The sequence below is a fragment of the Pipistrellus kuhlii genome, unplaced genomic scaffold (assembly GCF_014108245.1).
Source record: "Pipistrellus kuhlii isolate mPipKuh1 unplaced genomic scaffold, mPipKuh1.p scaffold_m20_p_2, whole genome shotgun sequence".
NCBI classification, from domain to species: Eukaryota; Metazoa; Chordata; class Mammalia; order Chiroptera; family Vespertilionidae; genus Pipistrellus; species Pipistrellus kuhlii.
Window position 1 is genome coordinate 8,157,343 of NW_023425515.1, and position 13,249 is coordinate 8,170,591.

At 40.0% G+C, this 13,249-nt stretch overlaps 1 protein-coding gene across 7 annotated transcripts in view; it reads left to right on the forward strand.

Annotated features, from left to right (window-relative positions):
- The window catches only part of LOC118724175 (amyloid beta precursor protein), a 213,970-nt gene that overhangs the window by 139,498 nt on the left and 61,223 nt on the right, over window positions 1-13,249 (forward strand). For all 7 annotated transcript variants that reach the window (XM_036447151.2, XM_036447152.2, XM_036447153.2 and 4 more), the window contains 3 exons: window positions 1,552-1,685; window positions 6,964-7,038; window positions 8,033-8,191. In XM_036447151.2, coding sequence (XP_036303044.1) covers window positions 1,552-1,685; window positions 6,964-7,038; window positions 8,033-8,191 — 368 coding nt within the window. The remainder of the gene's footprint in view (window positions 1-1,551; window positions 1,686-6,963; window positions 7,039-8,032; window positions 8,192-13,249) is intronic.

Here is a 13,249-nt window from a genome sequence, read left to right on the forward strand (position 1 = left end):
TCATTTTCCCTTCCTACGTGGTTCAAGCGACCAAAGTGGTTGTGCTCTGGACGACACACTCATAGTCCTGAGCCTCTCCTTTCCCAAAGGAAGCGCCTTGAAAAGGGTGGGGACATGAGGCCCAGGTGTCCGGCTCTTGTCACCACCCGTGGTATTGCTGTCTCTGGTCCACCATGGACTTCACACGATGGCAGCCAGTCCTGGTAGGACAGTGTCTTCTGGATGTAGGAATATTCGAGAAATAGAAGATGAGCTCTCTGCACAAGGTCCTCCTTAAAATGTTCTCTCCTCCCCTCTCACCAGCTGCAGGATAGTGGCAATGAAGTAATAAATTCATTTTGAAATATTAAGAGGTGTCATCATTCTTCAGCCCTTGGCTGGAGAGGGATCTGGCTAGCTGGTTGCCGTGAATACAGGAACACTTCGCTCACACAAGCTGAGAGGCATTGTTAGCGTCAGTGGCTCACACGTTTGAATTGAGGATTAAAAGAGAAACCACTTCCCTTTCAAGTCCTCAGCTGAAGGGACAGAGGTCATGAACAAGGATTGACTGGAAGAGGCATATTTCTCGATCAAATGGAATAAATACATAATGCAGTCATTGTATGTATTTCCATGTGCTTAAAAAAGGTTTAATACTTGAAATATTTGTAATCCTGTTCAGTGGACTGCACATGCTCATTCTTTATCATTTTTGTATTCTCACTATTCTAAAGTTGTATCTCACCGTACACAAGAGTTGGAGAACTTTTCTACTCTTAGGGTAACAATTAATAATTCCACTTTTCCAAAGAGGGTGCCATGGTGTGGTTGGCACATAGCCTGTGGCTACCCTAATCAGGGAATATGACTCCAAACATTTTCATTTATTCGAAATGCAAAATGTGACTTGCCTAATTCTGTCATTCTGCCAGATTGTAGCACGCCAAAAGAACTTAAACTTGTTCTCATTTGTGAAAGTGAAAGGTCTTTCTGTGATTTCAAAAATGCATTTATTGACTTTTTGAGGTCTGTTGTTTTGTTTTTTTTATAGTGTTTAAAATATTTTCTCACAAAAGATGGCTTGTAATCTAGCGATCCAAAATACACAGTGTAGGATTTACCTTTGCTCTGAGGTGCAGTTATTCTACAATTGGGCTAATTTTGAGATGTCATTGGTTTGTGGAGGAATCTTAATTGATGGATACCATTGTTTACTTTCAAGATGACAAAAGTTAATTTAGCAAAACATAGGAATTTAGGACAACGTGTCTGTGTTAAACACCAACTGTTTTGCTCTATGCCTGTCATTTTGCAATGAATTTTAAACATAATACTATAATCACAAAATGGCCAGTTTTCAAGCTTTTCCTTCACCTGAGTCTTGGAAGGGGCGACACCCATCTTGGCTGTGCTGGGAAGCGTCTCATGGTATTTTCTTCGACAGCATTAACATCGTGTGTGTGCTTCTGTACTAAACTCTTTGTTCTGGAGTAATGGAAAATATGGCTTTCTTTGAAATGATCGGATATTCTGCTTCTCTTCTCAAACCTCCCTCCCTTCCATTTACAGTTCCTACGACCGCAGCCAGCACCCCTGATGCCGTGGACAAGTATCTGGAGACACCTGGAGATGAGAATGAGCACGCCCACTTCCAGAAAGCCAAGGAGAGGCTGGAGGCCAAGCACCGAGAGAGAATGTCCCAGGTAGTGTGGCTCTTTCGTGCTTCAGCCCTACAATACAGGGGAAATCTGGTCTCGCCTCTGCCTCAGAATCTCCACTGGGGCTAGTGGCCAATAAATTAGTAGGAGTGGGTAGGAGTCTTTAATCTAGATTCTGAAAGATTTAAAGTCTTAATTTTCAATGTTTTCTACAAGGTATTGATTTGGAGGGGAGGGTTGTATCCTCCTGATCATTTCACCTAGTAAAGATCCAAGTATAGTAAGTGTCATAGGATTGGGCAAGCAGAAATTCAATGTCTACTACCTTCTCGATGGCCTTATTACTCTGTGTGTATATGGTACCTGTAACCATCATGTTGTAAATTAAAATTCCTTAAAACATTCTTTAGTTAGTGTTGAAGATTGTTTTTGTACGAAGTACCTGATTAATCATTGAAGCAATCATTTCTTACAAAGCTCATTCATAAGACCATAAAAGCTTAGAACTAAATGAAAGCATCATAACCATTTCATCTAGTCCCCTATGTATGCTTTTAAGATAAACATAGGTCATTAGTAGACTAATCATGCCTTTTTGTTTTCTGTCTTTTCCAATGATTTGGTATCTGGGACCTAACCAACCCTGGGGAGACTGCCCCTCCCAGGGTGAGCCAGTTCTTAGAGGTGGCAAATGACTGGCCTGCAAACGTATCTTTCCCGTGCAAACCAGCCACTCAAAATGCAAACTAGTCAATCCTAAATCCACGTAGCCACTCTACCCTGCCTCCCTCCCTCTTTCCCTCCCAAACCACAAGAAAGGCTTTTATCCGTGTTTCCTTCTCACTCTCTCTGCCTCCGACCAACTCTGGTGCTCCCCCATGTGCCCCATTGAAAACTGAGCAAGAAGCTATCTTTTTCCTGGTAGTTGTCTCCTGATGTGTTGTCCTCACCATACCTGAACCACAATAGAACCTACGTTGTAAAACATAGAACTACTAATGTATCTAGAAAGCCACAACACGATTCCTTTTTTTTTTTTCCCTTTTTTTTTCCTTTTTTTTTTTAAGAGAGTGACCACAATACTGAGCTACTTAGGAATAATAACATTGGGGATGGGGAGTGGGCATAATCGGAACACTTGGGCTCTGGAATACAATGCAGGTCTAGTTGTCTCCCTTAATGAAAATGCAGATGCGAGTGGAACTAGAAAGCTAGCTATATTGGAATAGCGATATTTCATCTGAAACAGTTCTTTTGAGAAATGGGATCTTTCTTTAGGAAAGACCCAAGTTGATAAGTAATCTCTGTTACAAAAGCCAGGATGACTACAAGTCATACTTATAGCTTCTGAGCTGATGTCCCTTAAAGTTAGACTCCCTCACTTCTTGTTTATGAATCTTTCAGGGGTTTTCCATTGCCCTCACAATCCACTTCTAAGAAAAGGGAAAGAAAAGAAAGGAAAAAAAGACGAAGAAATACTGAATACTCAGCGTGGCATTTCCAGTGCCTGTTCTCACACCCCAACCCCCTGCTCCCCAGCTCCAGACTTCCTGCTTTTTCTTCTGCCCCCAATTGCTACCATCCTTGTACAGGCAGCAGGAAATGCTGCTGGCCTCTGCTCTGGGCATGCTCAGCTCATCTTGGCTCTAGGCACTGACTTTCTTTGAAAATGCCCTTCTACTGCTCTTCACGTTATAAGTCTCACCCATTCCTTACACCCCATGTAATCCTTGCAATGAGATAAGCAGTCATTGGTCTTTTCATTCAGCTTGACAGATTTGATCCCCAATTTTATTAGTGATTATTTTGTATACATACGTGTGTGTGTGTGTTTGTATGTGTGTCTTATCTCTCTAGCTAGATTGTAGACTTTTTGTCCCTATAAGTTTATATCACCTTACTAACCTCGTGTATCTTTTCTTGACCTCACTTAAATAGTCCTTATTTCTTTAAAAAAGAAATACAAATCCTGAATTATTTTCCCCAATGTGTCTTGATCATTTTGAGCCTATTACAAGAACTGACTTCAAATGCTCTCCAAATTTTAGATATTATCAATCTCTCCCAGAATATGATCTTAATTTCATTTCAGCACATCTATTTAACACATGACTTAGTTAAGTTTTAATAGATTTTCTTCATCTTTTAGCCATTAGCTATACCTGAGATAATGCAAGAGATGTTATCTTACAGCAGAGAACGCAGCCAACCAGATCCAACTGGTCACAGGAATGTGATATGCCTGAGATCAACATTTATCTTTGTGATCTGTGCCACTGAATTCTGGGGACTGTTTGGCCCTGAGCTTGCCTGCCTCTTAAATCTCTTTGTATTAGTTGTCATTTCTCTGCATGAAACTGCCAGTATGTGAAGATCCATAAATCCAGATTATGCCAGAACTTTTCCCCTGCAGTGGGAAATTGCTTCATAAGAAGATTGGCCCCATACACAAAGGCTGGATCCTAAACATTTCTAATTTTTTTAAAAAATGTAGTTTTTTAAACTATTTTTATTGTAGTTTTTATTGTTTTCTTACAAATACAGAGGATTTGGGTTATTTTGGTATTTCAGGTGTGGTTTTTCTTTTGTTGTGGTTGTGGTTCATAACTCAATTTATAGATTTCTGTTGCCATCTGTTATGAATAGGATCTGTCAACTATAAGAGGCTGAACAGCTTATAAGTACTTTTATTACTTACGAATTTATCAGCTTCAATGTATCCTTGAAATGAAGGTCTTTAAAATGAAAGTTGATCTTTCTTTACATGTATTATTTTTTAAGATAAGCATCAACATCCAAGAATGGTCCTTCCTTATGTCACCAAATATAAATAAAATGAGCTCATCGGTTTTGTAGGAAAACGAAGTTGTCTCCTCACACCCTTGATGTTCACCTAGGATTTCTCTGAGACAAGTTCACTCACTGATCCGAACGCAGGACAAGTCTGCAGCTGTGCATATTGTTGGAAGAAAACAGAGCTTCTTACCACCTACAGCTGTCCAACTGTACTCCTTGCCGTCAACTGGAGTGGTGTTTTTGGTTTTTGTTTTGTTTTGTTTTGTTTTGTTTTAAAGTGGAACTCCTACTTGAGCTAGGTAAAATGAAGAACAGAAAGAACAAGAGAAGCAACATTCTGACTTGTTAACAAATGTTTACTGGCAAACTGGGTGGACTCCCAGACCACGAGACAACTTGATTTCCGTTGCCATTTAGAACGTTGCCTGTAGGGCCACAGGGGACCAAAGCATGGTACCTGAGAGAGCCACACAGATCTTTTCCTTCATGACCTTGAGTGGGTAACTTAACCTGTTTCAAAAATAAGGGTGGCCATGCCTAATCTCACAGGCTGTTGTGAGGAATCAATGAAATGAGGTAGATTTTGTAAAGCACTGAGTACAGGATCTGATAGTTAGCAGGTCAGCAGTAATGCTATCTCTTACCAGTGTAGCTCGGAGGAAGCCATTGTTCACAGGAAGATGTTGAGCCTATTGTCTGTGTTTATCTTCCAGCAGTAGACCTCGTGTGATGTTACAGGTGAATTATTTTATTTCTAAGGGTATAGGATATAATTAAATTTCTCTGAAATCAAAATTTTATTTCTCGAGAAATGCCTATTTTCAATTTATTAGCTAAATAAGTCTCCTTAATTATTTCATGATTTTTTTGCTTGGAATGAAAGTTCTGAATATATAAGGTGAGATTGCGCAAACTTAATTTGGGAAATAAGTATTTCACCTTCCAGTGAAACATTTGACTTCTCTCTGAAACTAATTTTGAGATTCCTGCTTGAAGAGTTGATGGTAGAATACCACCACTGAGAACATTCCTGAAGCAGGAAATTGAGATATTTGCAATGTAAGACTTATCTCATCCATACGAGCAAAAGTAGTCTTCCCCGCAGATGCCCTTCATTAATTCCTGGAGACACCAACGTATCTGGGTCAATATGTTTCTGTTCTTTTGTGTTCTGTTCTTTTTCAGAGCAATGGATCATTTTCCCCAATTTTGCTGCGAGCTCTTTAGGTCATTTTTAATATGCTTGTCAAGTGTAGTAGAGCATACATCCCATTCTATTCTGTCCATAATTTCATGAAAACAACATATGGGCACTTGTCTTGTATCTTACACAAGCAATTAATGCTAATACACAGTAAGTATATAATAAAAAACTCACTTGATGATTTGATGTGATGTTATCTAATAGTTATTTATTCCTTGCCTCCCTTTTTCTGCAATCTTGAAGGTCATCGGGAAAATGAATTCCTTAGAGATAAATACCTATAATCAAAGAAATCAAGTTGTCTCGTGGTTTGGGAGTCCACCGAGTTTGCCAGTAAACATCTGTTAACAAGTCAGAATGTTGTTCTCTTGATCTTTCTGTCCTTCATTTTACCTAGCTCAAGTAGGAGTTCCACTTTAAAACAAAACAAAACAAAAACCGAAAACACCACACCAGTTGACAGCAAGGAGTACAGTTGAACAGCTGTAGGTGGTAAGAAGCTCTGTTTTCTTCCAACCATATGCAAAGCTGCAGACTTGTCCTGCGTTCGGATCAGTGAGTGAACTTGTCTCAGGAAAATCCTAGGTGAACATCAAGGATGTGAAGAGGAGATTTTGTTTTTCTACAAAACCGATGAGCCTGGTTATTCACTTAGCATGACTAGCCAAGAATACTGTTTGCTGCATTCGGAACATTATAACGTGTCCTTTCTGAGACTTTCTAGAGGGATCCAGGGCTATTTGTAGCGTGGGTTGGCAAGCCAAGGGCCCTAATTATCCTGGGTTGGATCTCAGGGTTTCTGACAACAGAAGTGTTTTTCCTGAAGTCTTTTCCTCCTTCCCATATGTACTATGTTTTTGGCACTGTGTTCACAGTATAGCTACACATGCACAAGATGTTACATGTGCTTCTGCCACACACACACATACTATTTGAAATTTTGTAACTTGCTTTTCCAAAAGACTAAAACCAATGTGTTCAACTTAATGTTAGAAAGCGTTGTTCAGGAAATAGATGCCGTGTATGAATCGTCGACATTTGTGCACATCAAGTAAAAGGACCTCCAGCATTTTCTCGGGAAAAGAAAAAAGACCTCCTTTGTTTCAAAGGGCCATATTGCTGCAACGAATTTGAATATTTATGATATCTGTACTAACAGGGTAGATTTACATCTTAGTGGGAGGTCAAATATTACTGAGGTAAAACTGGAATGTGATAATTACATACAATCTCACATATAGGAGAAAAACATTATCTCATTACCATAGATCTGTATTTGAAAAAAGAACTGATTTTAAATTTTAATGTTTTCTTATTTTGTAGGTCATGAGAGAATGGGAGGAGGCAGAACACCAGGCAAAGAACTTGCCTAAAGCTGATAAGAAAGCAGTTATCCAGGTAAAAACCTGAGCCCATTCTCACAAGGGGTGCAGGCCAGCAACACCCCTCCCCCATTCATGGAGCACTTACAAGTTTCCCATCGTCTGCTGGAGCCTCATTTGTGATTGTTCATATTCTCATCAGCCTGGATTACTGCTCATCATTGTCTAGTAATTGAGTTGCTTAAACTCTGCCTTCTATTTGCTCCCAATTAGCTCAAGTTATAATTCATTTCCACAAAACTCATGGTTATTTGCAGTCTACTTTTCAATCAATAATATCTTTTTTGGTTGCCAGAATCTTCTGCTTCTTCCCCTGGCAAAAAAAAAACATATATATATATATATATATATATATATATATATATATATATATATATATGTGTGTGTGTGTGTGTGTGTGTGTGTGTGTGTGTGTGTGTGTGTGTAATTAGAATTTTTAACTGCAGCCCCTCTCAAAATTACTGTAAGCAAATGACAGATTATCACGGTCATTTCCTTAAATTAAAATAACTCTAAGAGAGGAATATTTTTTTGATATGCATTGTGACGTAGAGTTTCAAGAATACATAAATTCATCCTACATTTTGATCAGTCGAATCAGTCTTCAGGGGCCGCATGAAATAATGACTTACAATGAGTAGTGTAAGTTGGGAATGATTATGAAATCTTTGAATGAAATGAAATTTGATGTTTCATTTGAACAACTCGAACTTGCCCTAACTGGTTTGGCTCAGTGGATAGAGTGTTGGCCTGCAGACTTAAGGGTCCCAGGTTCAATTCTGGTCAAGGACACATCCCCAGTAGGGGATGTGCAGGAGGCAGCTGATGGATGTTTCTCTCTCAATTATGCTTCTAACTCTCTATCCCTCTCCCTTCCTCTCTGTAAAAAAAAAAAAAATAAAATAAAATAAAATAAATTAATTAAGTATATTTAAAAATAAATAAACAAACAAACAGCCCCATGCAGCTTGTTCCGTTCCCGAGTAACATGTGCCTGTGTTTGGTGGTAGCATTTCCAGGAGAAGGTGGAGTCACTGGAGCAGGAGGCCGCCAACGAGAGGCAGCAGTTGGTGGAGACGCACATGGCCAGGGTGGAAGCCATGCTGAACGACCGCCGCCGCCTGGCCCTGGAGAACTACATTACTGCGCTGCAGGCCGTGCCCCCGCGGGTAGGTCCCCCTTTGGGTAGGGCCCCCCTCCGGTAGGGCTTGCCTCACAGCAGGCAGAGGGCCCCCAGGCTCTGGGCATGCGAGGCCCCGAAGAAGAGGCTTGGGGAAATGCCATGAGCACCGTTGTTTAGAGGTTTGACCTGAGTTCATTCATTCCATGTTGAAGGTTGAAGGGACACAGGGCCGCTGACACGTTTGCCCACGGAGGAGGCAGGCAGACTCCCAGGGACTCAGAGGGCAAGGCCTGACGTGAGTTGGCAGCCAGGAATGCTGACCTCTCACCGTAGAGATGCAATCAGGGAACCAGAAACCTGGCCCAGCCCCCTCATCAGATGGGATATCACTGAGGTCAAGGAAAGTTGACACATCATCTTGTATGTTGGAGTGATGGTCAATCTGCCATTAATCCCATCTGGCTATTTTCCTTCTTAACCATGGTAGTTTTCATATCTAGCAGTTTAATCTGAGTTTTTGTCTCTTTGTGTTTTTTTTATATCTCCCATATCTTAAATTTTTGAATCTATAGGATACATTATAGTAACTTTTTAATATCCTCGGTTGCTACTTCTAACATCTGTGTCAGTTTGGGGTATTTTTTCTGATTATCTTTTCTTTTCATATGTGATATATTTCTGCATCATTTCATGCCCAGTCATTTTTTGTTGGCTCTCAGACATTGTGAATTGTACCTTGTTGAGTGCTGGACATTTTTGTATACCTGAAAATCCTTCTAAGTGATCTGCCATGTTGAGTTTTCCCACCCGGATAGTGTTGCTAACTATCAAACGGGTATTATTGCTAACCTTAGGTGTATATCAGGCACTGTTAGCTCTCATATCCTTCTGGATGATTTTTGTTCTGGGGCCTCAGTTAGTTTCTTTACATGCCTTCGCTAATCAGTAGTCAACTACATTCTCAAGGGGCATCATCTGCAAATCTCTGGCTTCTCTCTGAGCAGCTCCCTCCTCTCCAATTTCCTCTCCTATGACTGCTAGCCACCTCTTCCTCTCGGATTCTCACTCCATATCTTCAGTCTCAGAGTCTCTCAGGTTCTGCTGGGTTCCCATGCCTAGAATCACGGCCCAGAAACTCAAGGCAGTAAACTTAGGCATACGTAGAGCTCACCTCATCTGTTTCCCATTTCTCAGTGTTCACTGTTCTTCCTCTGATGTGTAATATATTGTAGAAACATTCTATATTTTTTCCTTTTTTTTTTTTTTTTTTTTTTAGATGTTACAGGTGGCAGGTTAATCTGTTTCCCATTACTAGACCTTGGCCGGAAGTGGCTGTCTATGTGTACATTATGTAACTAAATCAAAAAGCCACCGACTTGCCCCGATTCTTGTCATCATTTGATTTTTCTTTCTGTAGTGAAGCTAATGCAGAGGAAGCTTTGTGAAGCCATAAAGAGCTCCTGGTGGTCTTCCAGAGAGCAGGATAGTATGGATCCTGTTCCACTGATGATGCCACTGAGATTGAGTGGCTGGTCCAGGGTGACACCGTTAGCCATGGACAGGGTGGAGCTGTGAGTCACAGATGACCACTGTAGTGCTTTCTTCCTAGGCCATGCTTGCTCTCTGAACAAAAAGCTTTTGAAAAAGAATATTCACATGAGCATTTTTGTTTACTATGCAAGGGAAAAAAAAAAAAAAACTAATCTCTGTCCCAACTGTGCTCTGTAAAATTCTGTTTGTTTCTTTGGAGGAAAAGTTCTGTGGTCACCCTCTTTTTCTAGATGATTGGGTTTGGGAGGTGGTACCATCGGGATCCTTTGCCATATCAGGGCAGGGTGGTGGGTGTTGAGACCAGGACATTAATAGCTGCCATTGAGCGAAGCATTCCAGCTGCAAATCCAGTCTCTGAAGTCAGATCTTTGCTAAATGGTCGTTAAAAATAGAGCTAAAAATAAGACGAGGGCTGAATGGAGTCTTTCAGGGCAGCCCATCGGCCATCACAGGAAGGACATGGACAAGAAGAATGTTTGCCCAGGCTTCCGGGCTATCAAAGGGGATATTTTTACATCGGTCACTACCGTGCTTGTTCTGGGCCCGGTGGGCACCTCACATCGAATCAGACGGCATTTTATTTGAAATTAAAAACTGGATTAAGAAGAATTGTTTTAATGTCTTAAAAAATCAGGTTCTTGTTGATTGATGTAGGGATTCCTGCTGAGGTCTTCCCTAGAAATGCAGAAAATTCTCCCTTGTACTACCAGCTGGAGCCAGGGAGTCACAGGCCTGCAGTCATGGCATTGCCTGACATGCTTGTTGTTACCGTCTTTATCGGAGTGTTCTGTTTAAATTCAAACCTATGACTGGATAGGGCATTAGCCCTGTACTTCGAAAAATGCGAGAAAATTCCAAATCCCTTCTTGAGGACTTTTATTTATTGCTGTTGAAAGACATAAATCAAAAGCTTGCCGGTTATTACCTGAGAAAGGTCACATCTTGTATGGGAGCCAGAAATAGATATTTCTGAGACCTCCCTCGTGTGTCTGGAAGATATGAAATTCTCAGTAACTGTTGAATATAAAGATGAATTAGTCTGTTGTTGTTGTTGTTGTTGTTGTTTTTCCTGTAGATTCTACAGTTGATATTGCCTTTAGAATAACTATCCCTTTTACCCTGACCATCAGTCCCAAACTTTGCAAACATGAGAACCGGCAACAACATGGGTTTCTTTTCACAGCACCTTTGAAGCTCAGGTTTAATCCACACTTTCATCTATACTTTTAGCCCAAGCGTGGTGGTATCACATGATGGTGTTTTGTTCAGCTCGAATTCCTTGTCCTGTGAGTCCCCATGTCTGTGTGTGCTTTATGTTCCAACTTTCCTTTTTAATAAATTACATGCCTACCGACTGATAACAAAAGAAAGGCCAATGCAAAAGTACCTTTTCGAATCATGTTTAGAATGTATATGTATATATTTCCAATATTATAATAGTTAAAAGCAGTTTTATTTCCCCTGGGATAAAAGTATAGTGCAGGTGGGTCTTTCCACTTAGAATAAACCATTCCTGTGTAGAGGGTTAGTGCTTCTTCTAAGGACCAGTCCTTCTAAGTTATTCACTTTAATAAAAGTTTTGTGGACAATCGAAAAGTTAGGCTTTTTCTGGCCGGAAAAGTTAAATCCCCCCACCCTAAAGGTGTATCACACATAAGTTAACTTTGGAGGTCTTCAAGCTGTCAGACCTAAGTACTACTTAAACCTAAATTACCATTATTTGACAGCCAATCCTGCACTTGTGGTGTCTTACTTCATCACAGGTCATCTTCAGCACATATGGCCTCTTGTCATATGAGCTAAACACTGTCTGAGCCTTCCTTCTTGTAACTGTCAGCGTTCTACTTCATAGAGCAGTGGTTCTCAACCTTCCTAATGCCTGGACCCTTTCATACAGTTCCTCATGTGGTGGTGACCCCCAACCATAAAATTATTTCCGTTGCTACTTCATACCTGTAATTTTGCTACTGTTATGAATCGTAATATACATATCTTATGTTTTCCGATGGTCTTAGGGTCTACATCAGCGGGTCTCAACCTGTGGGTCAGGACCCACAGTTTAAGAACCACTAGCAAAGGTTAAGAGCCACTCAAATTAGAAAGGTTGAGAACCACTGTCATAGAAGGAATGAAGATAATATTGCCTGCCTAGTCAACATTCTCTAAGACCTGAAGAGAAATTAGAATTAAAAGGGATCCTGTACAGTGAAACGAAAGGCTGACTAGGAACCTCTATTTAAAATCAACTTCCCATTGTAGGCTTAGGCCTGCAAAAACTTAGGGGCTCCTAATTAGTAAGAATTGAAATGTGTTAAAGATGGGAGATGAATAACCAGACCTTTCTTTGTAACTCTTAGAGTTTTGAGTCTTCACAGATACTTTGTGTAAACCTTCGCTTAGACGACATTCTGATTATTACTCTTACTTTAATGAATTTTAAACATTTTTTTATGTGGAAGTAAGAACTTGGAAACATTTTTTGTGTATTCCTGTCCGTTCATCTGTGTATCTGTGTGCCTGTAGTGTTGTTTTGTGTTTTCCCAGGTTCTCATGATTGCAGCCATGTCGGCCATACTAAAATTAATTTCATGCTTAGAACTGATGGTTCACATCCAAACTCTCATTATTTAATGGAGAAAAAAAACTTGGCAGAGTCTTTAGCACACTTTCCTTTCTCGTTTCTGATTAGTTCATCCAAATGTTAAATTTCTCGGAGATTCCTTAAGACTTCTGTATAGAATTCCTTGGTACGACATTTATATCATGATTTGTGAGGCTTATCATTAAGGAGCCTGGTTTTGAGACTTATGTTGAAGTTTTGTTTAACATTATTTGAGTAATTCTAACAACGGGGCAGTAGATGTTGAATAAGAAACAATCACTGGAGAAAAGAAAGGATTAATGGGTGTGTGGTGTCAGGAAAACCAGTGAATACCTAGGGAGATTCCAGTTAATCAGTCTTTAGCCAACATGATTGTTGATGTAACATAAGTTTTATAAAGCAAAAGTGAAATTGAGGTGCTTATCACTCTTTGTCACAAAAGAAGAAAAAGAAGCATTTGTAGGATATAGGTAGATAGCATATACCTCCAAGGATATGTCTACTCCTCAATATAATGGGTGGTACATAAGCTAAAAAAGTATTTGCTGAGTTCTTAACAAGGGAAGGCCCTGAGAGAGATGAGTACTACGATGTTTAAGATATTCCAAACACACATTTTTAATATATTAAACATTTTTAAAGCTGATCAGAATATACTGAAAGGACTGCTAGGTTGAAAAATCATCTTTGAAAAATGTAAATAATTATACTATGCTCGGTGTTAACGATTCATTTACTTCAGTTGAGATTTGTAAAAACCGATGAACACCAAGGGAACTCATTAACTTGAGAGCATTTAAGGACAGACCAATAACAAACACTGGGTGGAAAGAAAAAATGGGAGAACTGGAGTTTACTGAACCGAATCCTATAAACTGAGCTGAGCCGTTTGCACGCTATTTTGGTAATGCCTCTCAGTATTACCGCCTTACCTTGCTCGAATCTTGACCA